The 14,623-nt window shown below is 25.8% G+C and overlaps 2 protein-coding genes across 2 annotated transcripts; both read left to right on the top strand.

Moving 5' to 3' along the window:
• Window positions 1-369: 369 nt before the first annotated feature.
• On the top strand, window positions 370-2,510 carry LOC132951762 (succinate dehydrogenase [ubiquinone] cytochrome b small subunit, mitochondrial-like). The gene is made up of 3 exons (XM_061023699.1): window positions 370-598; window positions 890-1,092; window positions 2,178-2,510. The coding sequence occupies exons 1-3, from the start codon at window positions 566-568 to the stop codon at window positions 2,353-2,355; spliced, it is 414 nt and encodes a 137-aa protein (XP_060879682.1). The 5' UTR covers window positions 370-565; the 3' UTR covers window positions 2,356-2,510.
• A 3,944-nt stretch (window positions 2,511-6,454) lies between these two features.
• On the top strand, window positions 6,455-13,160 carry LOC132951760 (dnaJ homolog subfamily B member 14-like). The gene is made up of 9 exons (XM_061023694.1): window positions 6,455-6,932; window positions 6,990-7,091; window positions 7,151-7,217; window positions 7,887-8,032; window positions 8,104-8,223; window positions 8,300-8,445; window positions 11,778-11,884; window positions 11,955-12,118; window positions 12,191-13,160. Exons 1-9 carry the CDS (start codon window positions 6,800-6,802, stop codon window positions 12,310-12,312), a joined length of 1,107 nt encoding a protein of 368 aa, XP_060879677.1. The 5' UTR covers window positions 6,455-6,799; the 3' UTR covers window positions 12,313-13,160.
• The last annotated feature ends 1,463 nt before the right edge of the window (window positions 13,161-14,623 follow it).

Genomic DNA, 14,623 nt, shown 5'->3' with positions numbered 1-14,623 from the left:
TCCTTACCATCATAGTAGTAGTAAATATTTATATTTCTCCTGAAGTCAATCACCCTTTCTTGTTCCATCTCATTTTACTCACTATAGTTGTCATAACCATCCTATCCATCGAATGTTTCACACCCTTCAATCGTAATAATGCTACTGTAACTTGAAACTTTTTCCTTATTATTTATGATGATATTTTTTATATTATTTTATTTTTGATTTTTATTATTTACAATAAAATTAGTACGAGATTTGTTTAAATACATAGCGGGAAATGTCCTGATCAGCTATTGGCTAATTTTTATGTTATCAAGACAATAAATACTTGATGTAACACATGTTATTTATGATGTTATTCTATTCTGTGACAGCGATCAACTGTTTGATGATTATCACTTCTATCCGTCGTTAAGGACAAAATATGTTATTATTGCCAGAATTATAGGAAATTTTAAATTGCCAATATCTGTGAAAGTGTTAAGTAATAGAGTGCAATAATTAAAGTAACTAGCTTCTAAATTAACGAACTGAAAATTTACTTAATACAATTATTGTTTCGCCTTGATTTCAAAGTAAAATGTTGAGCCTAAAACTTTTTCGTCAATTCAATGTAAGTATTCACATCACGTCATCACATTTAAATGATTTCTTACCAATCAATTTCTCATTTTTAATGAAAAAAACCAAATGTCTTGTTTACACTTCACACTTACTGTAACTATTTTGTTTCCCATGTGACTGGTGACGTTAAACCGATTCACACACTTTGACAGTGCATTAAACGATATTGGTCTTTGGGCGGCAAACATCAAACCTGCATAAAAAATACCATAAGCGTACAAAAAAAATGAGAAATTGATTGGTGGGACATCGTTTAATGTGATGTTTTATTTCATTTTAGAAGCCTCTGCTGCCTGCTCCAATGATAGCACGTTTCACTGGAAGTGCTGCAGCTGTTAAGACTGGAAAAAATTATGCTAGTCATTGGAGAACAGAACGTATTGTTTCTATAGCACTTATGGGATTGTTTCCTGCCTCAGTGTTATATTCATCACCAATAGTTGACACTTTATTAGCAGGAAGCATTAGTCTCCATGTTTACTGGTAATACCATAATATTATTAAAGTTAATTGTATAGTTTTATTTATAGGAATTAATGCAATTTGGAATATTAAAGTGAATTGACCAACCATCAAACTTAAAATATGTTAAAGGTAAGAACAATATCTGTGTTTTTACTTTGGTTTTTATTTTTTACACAAGATGAGCAAAAATACAATTTAAAATGCTCATAGATCGATTAAAAATTAAAATACTGTAAAAACTTACTAAATCAGATCATGTTCTTACCTTATTCACTCAACTAAGACAATACCTGGGGGCTTTAGCGAAATCTCTTATCACTATGGAATTTTACGGATAAATTAAGAGGACGCCTCACCCGCTTGTGTTTCTCCGTCTTACAAATGTACATTATAATTCATTTTTAGTGAACAATAATCCATTTTACCCTGTTATCTGTACATCTTGAAATACTCATAACTTGCTTTAAAATTAAAATATAGTAAAAAGTATATGAGAAGCGTTAGATAATATTACTTTAAATTTTTAAGAGGAAATTTCACTTTAGTTTTAGAAATTACAGAGTGAAAATAAATGTATTATTTTAAACGTAAAATTGTCCATGTTGTAGGTAAGGCAGATAAAACATATGCGGGTGTGGCGTCCATTTAATTTCAAATATACTCTGTTCCCCGTAAGTCGACCAACTTTTTTGTTGTTTGCACACGCGGAGTATGGCAAACACATTGTGACAATACAGCTCACTGTAGTTCTACAGTTTCACGTCGCAAAACCCCACAGTGTATACGTAGTAAACAGTATTGTCACAACGTTTTAACCATACTATGCGTGCACAAAAAAAAGTGGGTCAACTTTCGGGGAACAAAATATAACATAAATATTTTTTTTTAATATCTAGAGTTTAGATAAAAAAGCTTGCAATATAAAACTTTGTTGGGGGAAATACTTCATATTCGTATTCCGTTAACCTAAGTATAAATAATAGTTCTTGAATATTGTAAAATATATATAAATATAAATATTAGCATTAATATATTGAGTACATTTTTTTAATAAAAAATATAATTATTATTATTCATCCAAATATTTTTATTTTATTTTTAAGGGGACTTGAAGCATTGGTAGTCGACTATTTACGTGTTCCAGTTGTAGGACAGCTGGCTAACAAAGCTGGACATGCAGCTATTTCTCTTCTTGCGATTGTCACCTTGGCTGGATTTTTGCAAGTTATTTTTGTTGGTGATGGACTTGGCAATGCCATTGTTACACTTTGGAAATTGTAATATTACTTAAAGTGTTTTTAATGTAGTGGTGTAACATGTAAATATTAAATATTCTGTTGAATAAAATGATAATTGTATCTATTTATTTGTAGTATTGAGATTAAAATCAATTTCAGTTATAGTTACAAACAATAAATAAATTATTACTTACAATATTATTTTTGTACACATACTAATAACTAAAATTATAATCCACAAGTGACAAATTGTCATTGTAGTTTCAGATTGCAGAAAAATAATTCTTTTATACAATGTATCATTTCATATAGTGACCAGCCGGCGTTATATGTTAGTATACCCAAAGTTATGAAAAAAAAAACCCTTTTAAGGAGGTCTAACTAATAATTTTTTTTAGTTTTAGGCAATTTAACCTTATTTTAAACAAAACCGAACTTACTGTACATTTGCAGAAGTATCTTCAAAACTTTTTATCATAATTTTTTTTTCCTAAAGTTATTTTACTAAACACATGTTTTAAAAACCCTTCTATATTTCTCATAAACCACCCACCCAAAATATCAAAGCATAAAAGTACAAAATAAAATTTAAGATGGTATGGCAATTTTTTTCCTGTCACCAAGATCAACATTTCAACAACTGTGATGGAACACTAACATTGATTATTTTAGGCTTTAGGCAATAAATAAGGCTTTTCTAGTTGTCCCATATTATTATGCTTCGAGGAACTTTCATTGTATACTCAACTGCGTATGTTATGATTTTTAGATAGAAATACCTTATTATTCATACTTCCACATTGTATATGTATAACCATCAACTTAATATTAAGTATTTATTTGGTCTCCACAAGAAAATACTAATTCAAAAATGCAGTCATGCCGAACTAATTTTTTTTAGGTGTGGCAATGAACAATTTCTTATACCCACCTACCGCCATTGGATATTGGATATTAGAACTAAGTCATGGGGGCAACCCCCATCCCACCAATTCTTAATCTAAAAAATATTTTCACAACTTATAATATTTACCGCATTATGTCTAAATTTTAGCATTATTGAATATTTTAACATATTACAGTTAGGATCATCTCCAGAAAAAGCCTCCTCAAAATGAAAACCAAGTTATTATCATGTAAAAACGATATTCAGTCACTGATTTAGTTATTTAAGCTTTTAGCTAGGTACATCATATCATTCAGTAAAAATTAGAACTATTACATTATTTTTCTTATACCCATGTAAATATATGTATATTATGGCATAATATTTTTTTTTAGTATATTGTACTATAGTAATATACCTATATTAAGGGGATTCTATACCGTGATTTTCTGTTTTTGTCTAACACACGTGCGACATAGGATTTGTGACGGATCCTTTGCCAAACATATCAATTGATCTAATGAAGTGATGAGAATTCTGAAAACAGATTTGAATTCGTCGTCAAGTCTACTTGAAATCGACTTTCCCACAATTTTGATTTTTTGATTTTAGCTTCTTTAAAAATTGAAATACAAAAATGTTTAAATACTCTTTTTTAATATGACGTTTTCTGGAATTTGGGGGATAATATCAAAAATGTGGGAAAGTCGATTTCAAGTAGACTCGAAGACGAATTCAAATCTGTTTATAGAATTCTTAGATAGATTCAATAGATCAATTGGAATGTTTGGCAAAAAACACGTCTAAAATACTATGTCGCGCGTGTGTTAGACAAAAACAGAAAATTACAGTATCGAATCCCCTAAGTAAAAATATTAATAATTGCTTTAGTTTCAATGACAATATCATTTTCACCTGATACTTATATCTTCCTATGCATGTAATAGTGTAATATAGACAAATATAGCTAACTAGATGATATTATATAGTTATATTTATATTGCAACTATTTAAGTAATTGTCTTACTAATAGTATAACAATGTGTTGAATTAAATTTTGGTTAAAATATTGCATTATAAAACTTCATTGTATGTATAAAATATAATAATATAAGTAAAAGTTTTAAGTCACCATGAATAATGTTTTTGAATTATAACAAAATAATGAATATTGTTAATTTTTGTTTAAACATCTAATTTTGTCCAAGTTTCAACTTAAATTACTATAAAAAAAAACTGTGCTTATATATTTTTAAGATTTTTTGGTAACAGTATTACCCACTAATGAGAAATCTTGTTTTAATTTTCTAATCTTACCTAATAACCGTTAGAGATCAAATGTGTACCGGTTATTAGGTATTTTTTCATTTCTCAACATTTTAAAAAACCCAAAATATATAGATATATTAAAAATTTGAAATATACAAATAGTATGTATTATAATAATTAAAAATATAAAATGTATCAAAAAAGGATACTGAAAAAGTTCAACAAAATCAAAGTATACTGCCGGTAGCTGATGCCATTATTAATTAAGAAAAATAAATCAATAAAGGTACCTATGCTACTATTGTAAAATATATCCATTTTTTTTCAACCTATAGTACGTATGAAATCAAAAAACTGTCGGAACAGAAGTTTTAAGTTATAAGTAGCTTGTACATAATATAATAAAATATATAGGGGTCGCTAATTAATATTTTTGAAGTTCCACGTCAGGAAGCTGGAAATTCTTGGCACCATCAAAATTTAAGACCTCAGTAAAAACCAATGAACAAAAATGATAAATTATAATACTAAAACCTCCTTTTCAATTTTTTTTCAATTATTGTCGTTAAATAATTTTTTTTGCTGAATCAAAAAATTTGAAAATTTACCCGTAAGCCATAAGTCATTTCATATTAGAAGTTAAAAAGTAATGAACATATAAAGATTAAAGACAAACATTTTTTTATAAGCATTTTAAATTCAAATTTTGACAAAATCCATCATAATCACAAACATTATCAAATTAAATTGTATTTAAAAATGTTCAATTTTTATTGCTAAGAACATAAAGTTCAAAACAAGATTAAAATAATTATAAATATAAGTTATACCTACTTATTTAACTACCTATTGCAAATAATAGGTAACAACTAGGCAACAAAAAACGGAAATATTTACACGACACCAGTTTTGAATTAAATTTATCTTGATGTTTTTGTTGTAATTCAAAAACAATTAGGTAACCCTAATGAGTTAAAATCTTAATCAAATACTTAAGAGCCTACATTTTATACGGACCGGATATTATAATGTCCAAAATATTTTACATTTTGTAGAGTACCTACCTAATAACTTATTAGTATAACAAAATTACATTAAAAATACATCTAGGACGTTACCAAATAGGTATGTGATTTTTATTTATTAGATTTACCGAATTCGTTACAAAATGAATTCATTTATTTTATCCATTATTAAGTTGTGTTTTGTATGTCTTATGATTTTTTTTTTCCTTTTTTTTTATGTTGGTGTTTTTATAAAAAAAATGTATATATTATATTAGCACTACTAATATTATTGGCGTATTATAAGACCGGACTCGACAAGAAGAAGATGAGTTTTAATATTTATTATTTACTACGATAACCATAGGTGGTCTTAGGATTTAAATTTTGAAAAGAATTTAGTCTCGTATACATTTTAAACATAATATTTGGAGCCCATGGCTGATGGACGTTTCGCCGATAAATTATTTAACTAAAAGCTGTTTTTGAATAAATCAGGTTTATCAAATCTTTCCTAAGTGCACCTATAATTGAATAATTAATTTTAATTAATGCAATCTCAGGGCTTAGCACCCGAACCATTTATTCGGGTACTGGATGTATTCGGGTGTTCAAACACCGGAAAAAAGTTTAAAAGTTTAAACAAACATTCGGGTTTTCAAAACCGCTATTATTCGAGTTAATATAATGTTGGTTAATACTTAATACAAGCGACAAGCGTTGAGAATAACATTGCTGATTGCTGAATGCTGGGTGTCTGGAAAAACAAAATATAGCTTTTGAATTTTGATGATCCCCCCCCTATTATTGATAAAAACAGCAACAAAAATACGCGAGAGTATAGAGTTCAGTGGTGGTGGTATTTCATATTTTGGTTCTTCTTTGGTTGTAGTATGATACCATAATGTGACTACCGTGGTTTTAGATTGACTATTAATCAGCTGTTTTGAGTCTTGATTAATTCTGTCTATCAATATTTCCATATCTTCAATCTTGATACGTCTTGTTCTTGTGACTTGTTTCTCGTATAGTTGTAACTTGTATTCTTGTTTTTTATTAAATATTTTGTTTTGTGCTCGTTTAACTCTTTTATGTTGTTTATTTATCTTTCGAGCACATTTTGTATGTCATACTATTTATAATATTTACACTGGTTAATTTAAGGTATTTAGACGGCACAACATTATATAGAGTACTACATTTAAAATGACATAGGTGTATCTTGGGTTTTAATTACTAGTATTCCACTAACGGAGGAATATATGTGCATAATTTAAAAATTTTATCAACTTTTGAATTGAAATTTTAATTCTTACTATTCAACTATCATGGAAGTAAACAAAGATGAAGCTTATCGCTGTTTAGATCGTGCTGAGTATTATATCATCGAAGGCGATGTTGAAAAAGCAGAAAAGTTCATAAATAAGAGCAAAAAACTTTTCCCAACTTCTGAAGCAGATGGCAAGTACTTCAATTATTTTCAAATTTTAAATTATTTATAAATTTATTTTTGTGCAGAACTATTAAAAAAATTAAAAACCCAAGGTTCGAAAAAACATTCAACATCAAATGTAAAACCTGATGGACAAAATGCTAAGAAACGTAAAAATACGCCTCCAGGTATTTAATTCCCAAATAATTTCTTTTTGTTCATCAATTAATACTTATTATACTTATAGGTAGCCCTAGAGCAGAAAGAGCTAATCAGCCAACATATACGAAAGCACAGTTAGACACAGTCAAAAAGTAATTAAGTATTATATTATCTAATTAATTATGCATAACTATTAACTACAAGGATTACATAATAATAATTAATTACAGTAAAATAAATTATTTTACCTATATTCAATGATATAAATCATTTCTTAACACGTTAAGCACCACATTTACCCTACTACTTGTCGAAATGATTCTGTAAGTGATTCTCAGATTCAGTATGTTTTCTTAAAAATTAAGCTAATATGATGTAATATGATGGTTTCGGTGACCCTATTCAGTAACAACAACAAGTACTACATTTAGAGCTTGGAACCCATAGGTACATAGTTCCATATTATAAGGAAAAGAAGTATGCACAACACGATCCTTGTTTTCGTCCTAGTTTCGCGCTTCTGAATTCCCTTTTGTATTTGTGCATACTGTATTGTATAAGATGAGATATGTGTATATATATATATATCATCAGCTTGAGTTACTTGTTGGTGGCATATGTAAATTATATATTCCCCCTCAAAAAAATATGCGCACTCCTATCATTAAGTATACTTCTTATACCTTATACTATGGGTTGCGCTATTGACAAGTCACACTGTATTGTCTATAAACCCTACATGGCGTTATAATCAAAATTACATTATTTGTATTGGCGCTTAACTTTTTAAATATTTTTATCATATTTGTATTTACCTATAGAGTTAACAACTGCAAAGATTTCTATGATGTGCTTAGCATAAAAAAAGATGCTACTGATACTGATATAAAAAAAGCATATAAAAAATTAGCCCTAGTATTGCATCCAGATAAAAATCATGCACCTGGAGCAGCAGAAGCATTTAAAAGTGTGTAATTATATTTTGATATGATTTCACAAATAAAACAATTCATTGGTTTTTTTATGTTTGATGATTAGCTGTTGGTAATGCAGTCGCCACTTTGACTGATGCAGAAAAACGAAAACGTTATGACATGGTTGGCCATGAGAATTCTACATCAGATCATGTACACAGAAATTATGATCATGGTTTTGAATGTAACTACATAATTAAAACTATTTGAAACATTATTGAGACAGCATAATATGTATTAAATAAATATTTTTCTTGCAGCGGATATTACAGCTGAACAATTATTTAACATGTTCTTTAATGGAGCTTTTCCAACGAGACAAGGGCCAATGACACACCCATACTATTCTCGATCATTTTCAAGACGTTGGCCACCGGAGACTGATAATGATAATCATCAACAACAGGTAACAGTTTTTTTTTTTAAATTAGAAGTTTATCTTTATTTTTATACCAAATATATTTTTAATTTAACCCAATTTACAAATAATTTCCTATCTACCAACTAACTAGTAAGAATATTACTACTGGCCCCCACTTTCCATAAACTTTCCTTTTTTTTTTTTATTTCCATCATACAAACTATTAAGGCTCAACACCAAAAGGAAAAAAGTAAAAGGATATCTTTTAAAAAAATTGAAAAAAATATTTTCTTATACAAATATAATTCCAAAAGTGGAACTAATTCATGTTATTATTTTGTTTATTTAACTCTTAAAATAATCTTAAAGAAATAAAAATTAAAAAATTGTATATTATAATAATTGTTCATGATTATAGAATATATTGTAAAGAAAAGTCAGAGTTATCAAAGTAGATTTATATATGATCAACAATAATAACATTATTAATTAATAAAATACATAATATTAACTCTTCTACATACAAGCTGATAATCTATCAATAAAAAACATGATATTATGATAATATCAAGAGAGACAAAGAAGATAAGGTTGAGATTATTTTTAAAGCCCGATATATATTTTATATTTAATGAAATCCATTATAATTTAACATAGTAACATATACATTAAACATTATTATATTTTTTTGTTTTAGTCTGATGAACCATCAATATTATTACAAATTTTCTTCTATATTGGAACCATAATTTTTAATTATATTTTAAGAAAAATAGCTTAATGTATTCACAAGTGTTCAGACTTGAAATCAAGAATGTATATAGAACAATCAATCATTTATCAGAAGTTATATCTTAAAATATCAAGATTTCATTTTTTACCTTTAGAATAAAGTTGAATAAACTGTAAGAACTTAAGTTTTCAAAATTGTCTGCCACATTATAATGCATAAATCTTATAAGTATTGTTTGAAAATATATATATTATAAATATTTAACTGTTTGTCATTTTTAGAATTATGTACATACATTACTGATAAAATATATTTTCTATTCAAATACTAAATTAAAAAATATGGTATCCATTTGAAAAATTTGTAGATAACTGTTTTGTTTTTATTTATATACAAAAAAAAGTAACGGACTTTATTAAAAACTATTTCTAAAAAAGAAAAATTACATATTCATAAACAAAACCTAATAGAAACTTAATATTTTTTTTTAAATTTAATTCCTGGTTCTTTATAATTAAGTCTATGTATAAATATATAATATTTATATCTAAAATGTATGCAATTCGGCTATTTCAATTTTTTATTTTTAACGATTCATGGTTTTAAAAAATTACATAATAGTGTTAGATTTTTGTTTAATGTGTTATTATAATTTAAATATTTATACAATTTGTGTATTCCAGTAAAGGGTAAAAAATGATATTATAAAGTTTTAAAAAATAATTATTTGTTCTATTATTTTAATGTACATGACGTTATGCTTCTTTTATTTAGCTCAATAGATTTGTTCATTCAATTATTTTATAATATATAAATCTTATCTATATTAATATATTATGAAATGCATTTTTAGTTCAACGTTCATATTCATAAAGACAGAACAATATTTATTTGTAATAAGTAGAGTCCAGATCTTTAGGTTTTTACATATCATTATTATTACTAAGCATATGCAGTTATATAAGTATAAATAATTTGTACAATTCAACACAGAATTTACAAGAAAAAGTTTATTTTGATTATTTTGTTAATTTTGAGAAATAAATACTTATATATTTTAATTTTCAATTATTATTGTAATTTTAAATTTAAAAGTTACCTTTGCATTTTTTCTTTTATATTGCAGTTAATTTGTGTTCAATTTTTATAATTATTATATTAGTTTTTAATCTTAACAATAATTTCGCTAAAAAAAAATTTTAATTTAGAATACAGTAGCATAATATTTGTATATTTTTTAGAGGTAATTAATCATATTTCAACTTTTTTTTAACCTAAATATCTGGACCCCATAGTAATAACTAATAAGTCACAACAAGCATGTCAATCATCTATTTTATACGTGCTAATGTTCAATATTCTACGATACATTTTGACAATAACATAAACTGTTGTTATCTGCACTTTTAGTAATTTCTAATATACACTATCCTATTTAATTTATTGTAACTGCATACTAAGTACTAACACTGTGTATCTGAAAAAGTTGTTTGCCATTCTTTGAGAATAAATTGAGTTGTATGAATATCAACAATAAAGGGTACTTTTATGAATAATATTTTGATTGTTTAATATAAATTGTATAATACACCAAATTTTGTTTTAAAAGTTTATCTAAATTATTCATTATTTGCAAAAAATGTACAAGAATTAAATAATTTCTCCATTACTAATTATAAATTAGGCTTTTTTGCTATATATTATTTTATTGTACATTGAAATGGTAAATTATTTTATTTTTCAAATTTTAGTCTTAATTTTACAGTATTTACAAACAATCATGTATTAATGTATCTATACTTCCTTCATGTTAAGAAGAAAGATCAGCATCCGACTTATGCTTTGAGACATGACATGTCTTTACTACACAGTGGGTGCACAAATGGTTGACTCAATGTTGCCTGACCACGACTCAATGACTTGGCGTTGCTCAGGTTCCTTCTTATCTTAAATGGAGTATAATTATAATCTTTAAATTCAAATTTTCTAGGAAGTTTTTCCAATTTTGTATTTAATTGATTATAATTTATAATACTATTATCCCAAACTAACTGTTTGTTATTGTTATTATTATTTAAAAGTGTCCTCAAAAATATTCTGTATTCAATCTTCAAATAAAAGGTATAATATATATAAGTCTCCATTAAAGTATAGTATATTAATTATCATTATATATAATTAATATATTAATATTATGTCTTGTTTTTTGATTTACTTTTGAGTTTTTGACCCTGTCTACAGGAACTTTGATTATTTTTTTCTGTGTTGTTGATTTTGTTGATTGAAATATATAATATATATACATCCCTTTTGAATATACTTTTTTTACAACGAATATCATTATTATTTAAAATATTAGAATTTTTGGTCCAACTAATATTTTTGTTATGTTTTATTGTTAATTTTATCATATTGAACCACTAGGTTTTCTATTTTAATAGCATTAGGTATACTAAACCCATCATTAAAGCCTTGATAAAGGTTGACATTTTAAATTTAAAATTTAAAATTTTTTTTTGTTAATAAATATATATTATATATATAGCACATAATAATTTTTAAAAACTAGAATTTAGGACAGTGTTGTATGATTAACTTTAATAAAATTAATAATTTTAATATTACTATATTATTTTGTTTAAAGGAATCATCAAGTATATATTTTCAACTGTTACCAATTCTTCTACTACTTCTGCTATCATTGTTTTCAAACTTTTCCTATGACCCTGTGTATACTCTAAAACATTCCCCGTAAGTATTTTACGTTTTTATTTTTTCGCAGTTAAACATTAATGTATGGATATGTATTTTTTTTTATTAGGAAGTACCCTGTTCTTCGTCACACATCATTCAGAGACATTTCATATTTCGTGAAAGATAATTTTCATACTGACTATACAGGTGATTTAAGACGTCTAGAGCATACTATTGAAGAAGATTATATAAATACAGTACGAACAAAATGCATACGTGAAAAAGAATACTGTTAGTAACACTTTGTTTATACATATTAATGTATTCAACAAATTATAATTATATTTAACAATGGTATTTTAGATGAGTCGTTAATGTGGAGAGCACGTTTAGATGATGATTCTACCTTATTCAATAAAGCAACTAAATACCAAATGAAATCTTGTGAGGAGTACCAAACATTGATGAAACAAAAATATAAATAATTTCATGCTCTATAATCTATTATACCACTTAGTTTTGTTTTGTTTTATTTTTAATGTTGTTGTTCAATTTAGATGTTTACAGTTCATAAAATATATACACTGTGTAGAATATCACATTTTAGTTAAAATTTTATAATATTTTGATTTTTAAATGATTTTCAATGATAAGTAATATTTCTTTTAATAATTTCATTATTATACATAAATAAATTAGAACATTGTAGTTGGTGTGTTCAGTTAGATACCCATAAGTTTTTTTAAGGATAAATATAAATATGTTTGAAATAATCATTGTAAAAGACAACATATTAAAAAATAATTTATTTTAAATTATATAGTGGGATAAAAATTATGTATGAGTTATTCACTTTAGCAATTCTTGTTATCATATTAATTTATCTGATTTGACAATTAGTGGAGGTAGTTCAAAAATATTTGAATACAAAACGGTTAAAAAATGACCACTGACCATATAAATATTATTTAAGAATATACAAATTCATACTAATACAAGTATTATGTAACAAATATTATATACATTATCTATTCATAAATAAAATATTGCTTTTGAAATTAGTTAGCTTAAAATTGTGCGTGATTTGTTGGCTTTTATGTTTCTATTTATATAATAAATTACTTTATTATTTCATTGTTTTATTGTATTAAGGTGATTTAGAGAATTTTTTGTTTTAAGATTAATCATTTTTCTGATTATTGTGTTAAATTATTAGTTAAATAATATTTTATACAAAACTTTGGTGTTTAAAAATAAATACATGTTTATAATACCTACGCTTGTATTAAAAATAATAGATAATCATCAATCATAATAAAGTATAAACACATAATTATTTACTTGTATAATGTATTCTTTAAATAAGTGTTATCAAATCAAATTTAATGTTTTATAATTAGAAAGTAATTCAATATGTTTTCTACCGGCATAATATTACCTACATCGGAACATTTATTATTTTGTATGCTGCTTTCCTAATGCTTACCTAGGTACACATCATATTTATTAAAAATTATAAAAAAATGTTTACTTTATATTGTTGTCAAGTATCAACAAGCAATTATTTATAATATGTTTTGTCAATAATGTTCTTACATTATTTATTGTCTTCTTATATCCTCGAGAAAAGCTTAAAATTGATTATTTGAGTTAACTAATCATCTCAATTCTTCTTTTAACTGCTGATCTCATACTGGTTTTGTATTTTGCTCTATGGCATTTGATACCATACTTGGTCTTTAAATGCAGTCAACCTCTTTTATGTTTTGATGTCTGCACCAGGTTCAATGTCGACAAATTCATAATGGCCCTAATTTATGATATTTATAATTTTAAGTGTATACCACTTGAGTCTTGAATATTCAAATACTCGTAATACTTGAATTACGTCTTGTAATTAGTTATTACATATTATTTTAAATTACCAATGGGAATAATTCCATTCTTCACTTTTAACCACACATCGGAGATTGGCAAAATACCTATCTTTTTCTTTCAGTAACTGAAAATATACTACTTTGTATTAAACTATTAAATGTCAATAAAAATTCATAGAAGTCTTCATAAGTTACTAGTCAGGTTAGGTAACTAACTAAAAAAAAATATAATATGTAAGGGTAGCAAAATATTATACCTTCAATTAATTTTGGTAACATTGGTATCTATGGTTTTCAATGAAAGTGTCTTTCTAGATCAATTAACTTTTTGTTAAATGTTTGTAATTGTTAATTTACCTACATTTAATTATAAGCATTATATTTATTTACCTACATGTGTTATGCAATTTATCAGTAAATTAAAAATAATTGAAACATAGACTCATTTAAAAAATATAAAATGTTGCGAGTCGCTTACTTATTTTTACTAGGTAACTATCTATTCAAATTTAAAACCAAAAGTGTATGTACTTACCTAAATATATTGATTTAACATTTTATGATTGTGCTTTAGAGTGTCTTAAGGATCTAAGAATCCAGCTAACGCCTATGCTTTCGTTCTACCAAACGTTTTAAATGTTGTTAATATCAGCATAATGAACCTTATGAACCTATGTATATTTATTAGGACTCAACAATATAGGTAATATTGTATTTATTTATTTATTTATATTATTAAAACGCATAATAATATAACAACAAGGTATTGCCGGAACTTTTTGACGATCAGATCCTTCGGTAGGCATGTGACTATGTGCCTACCTACGTGAAGTGGTAAGAGATGTTCCCAATAATTTTTTTTGGTATACCAATTCGTCAAATATCAAAACATAATCATTGGTTGGGTATGTGATAAAGT

Source organism: Metopolophium dirhodum, chromosome 9 (assembly GCF_019925205.1).
Source record: "Metopolophium dirhodum isolate CAU chromosome 9, ASM1992520v1, whole genome shotgun sequence".
NCBI classification, from domain to species: Eukaryota; Metazoa; Arthropoda; class Insecta; order Hemiptera; family Aphididae; genus Metopolophium; species Metopolophium dirhodum.
The sequence above is the reverse complement of the archived record's forward strand: the minus strand, read 5'-3'. Positions and strand labels throughout refer to the sequence as shown.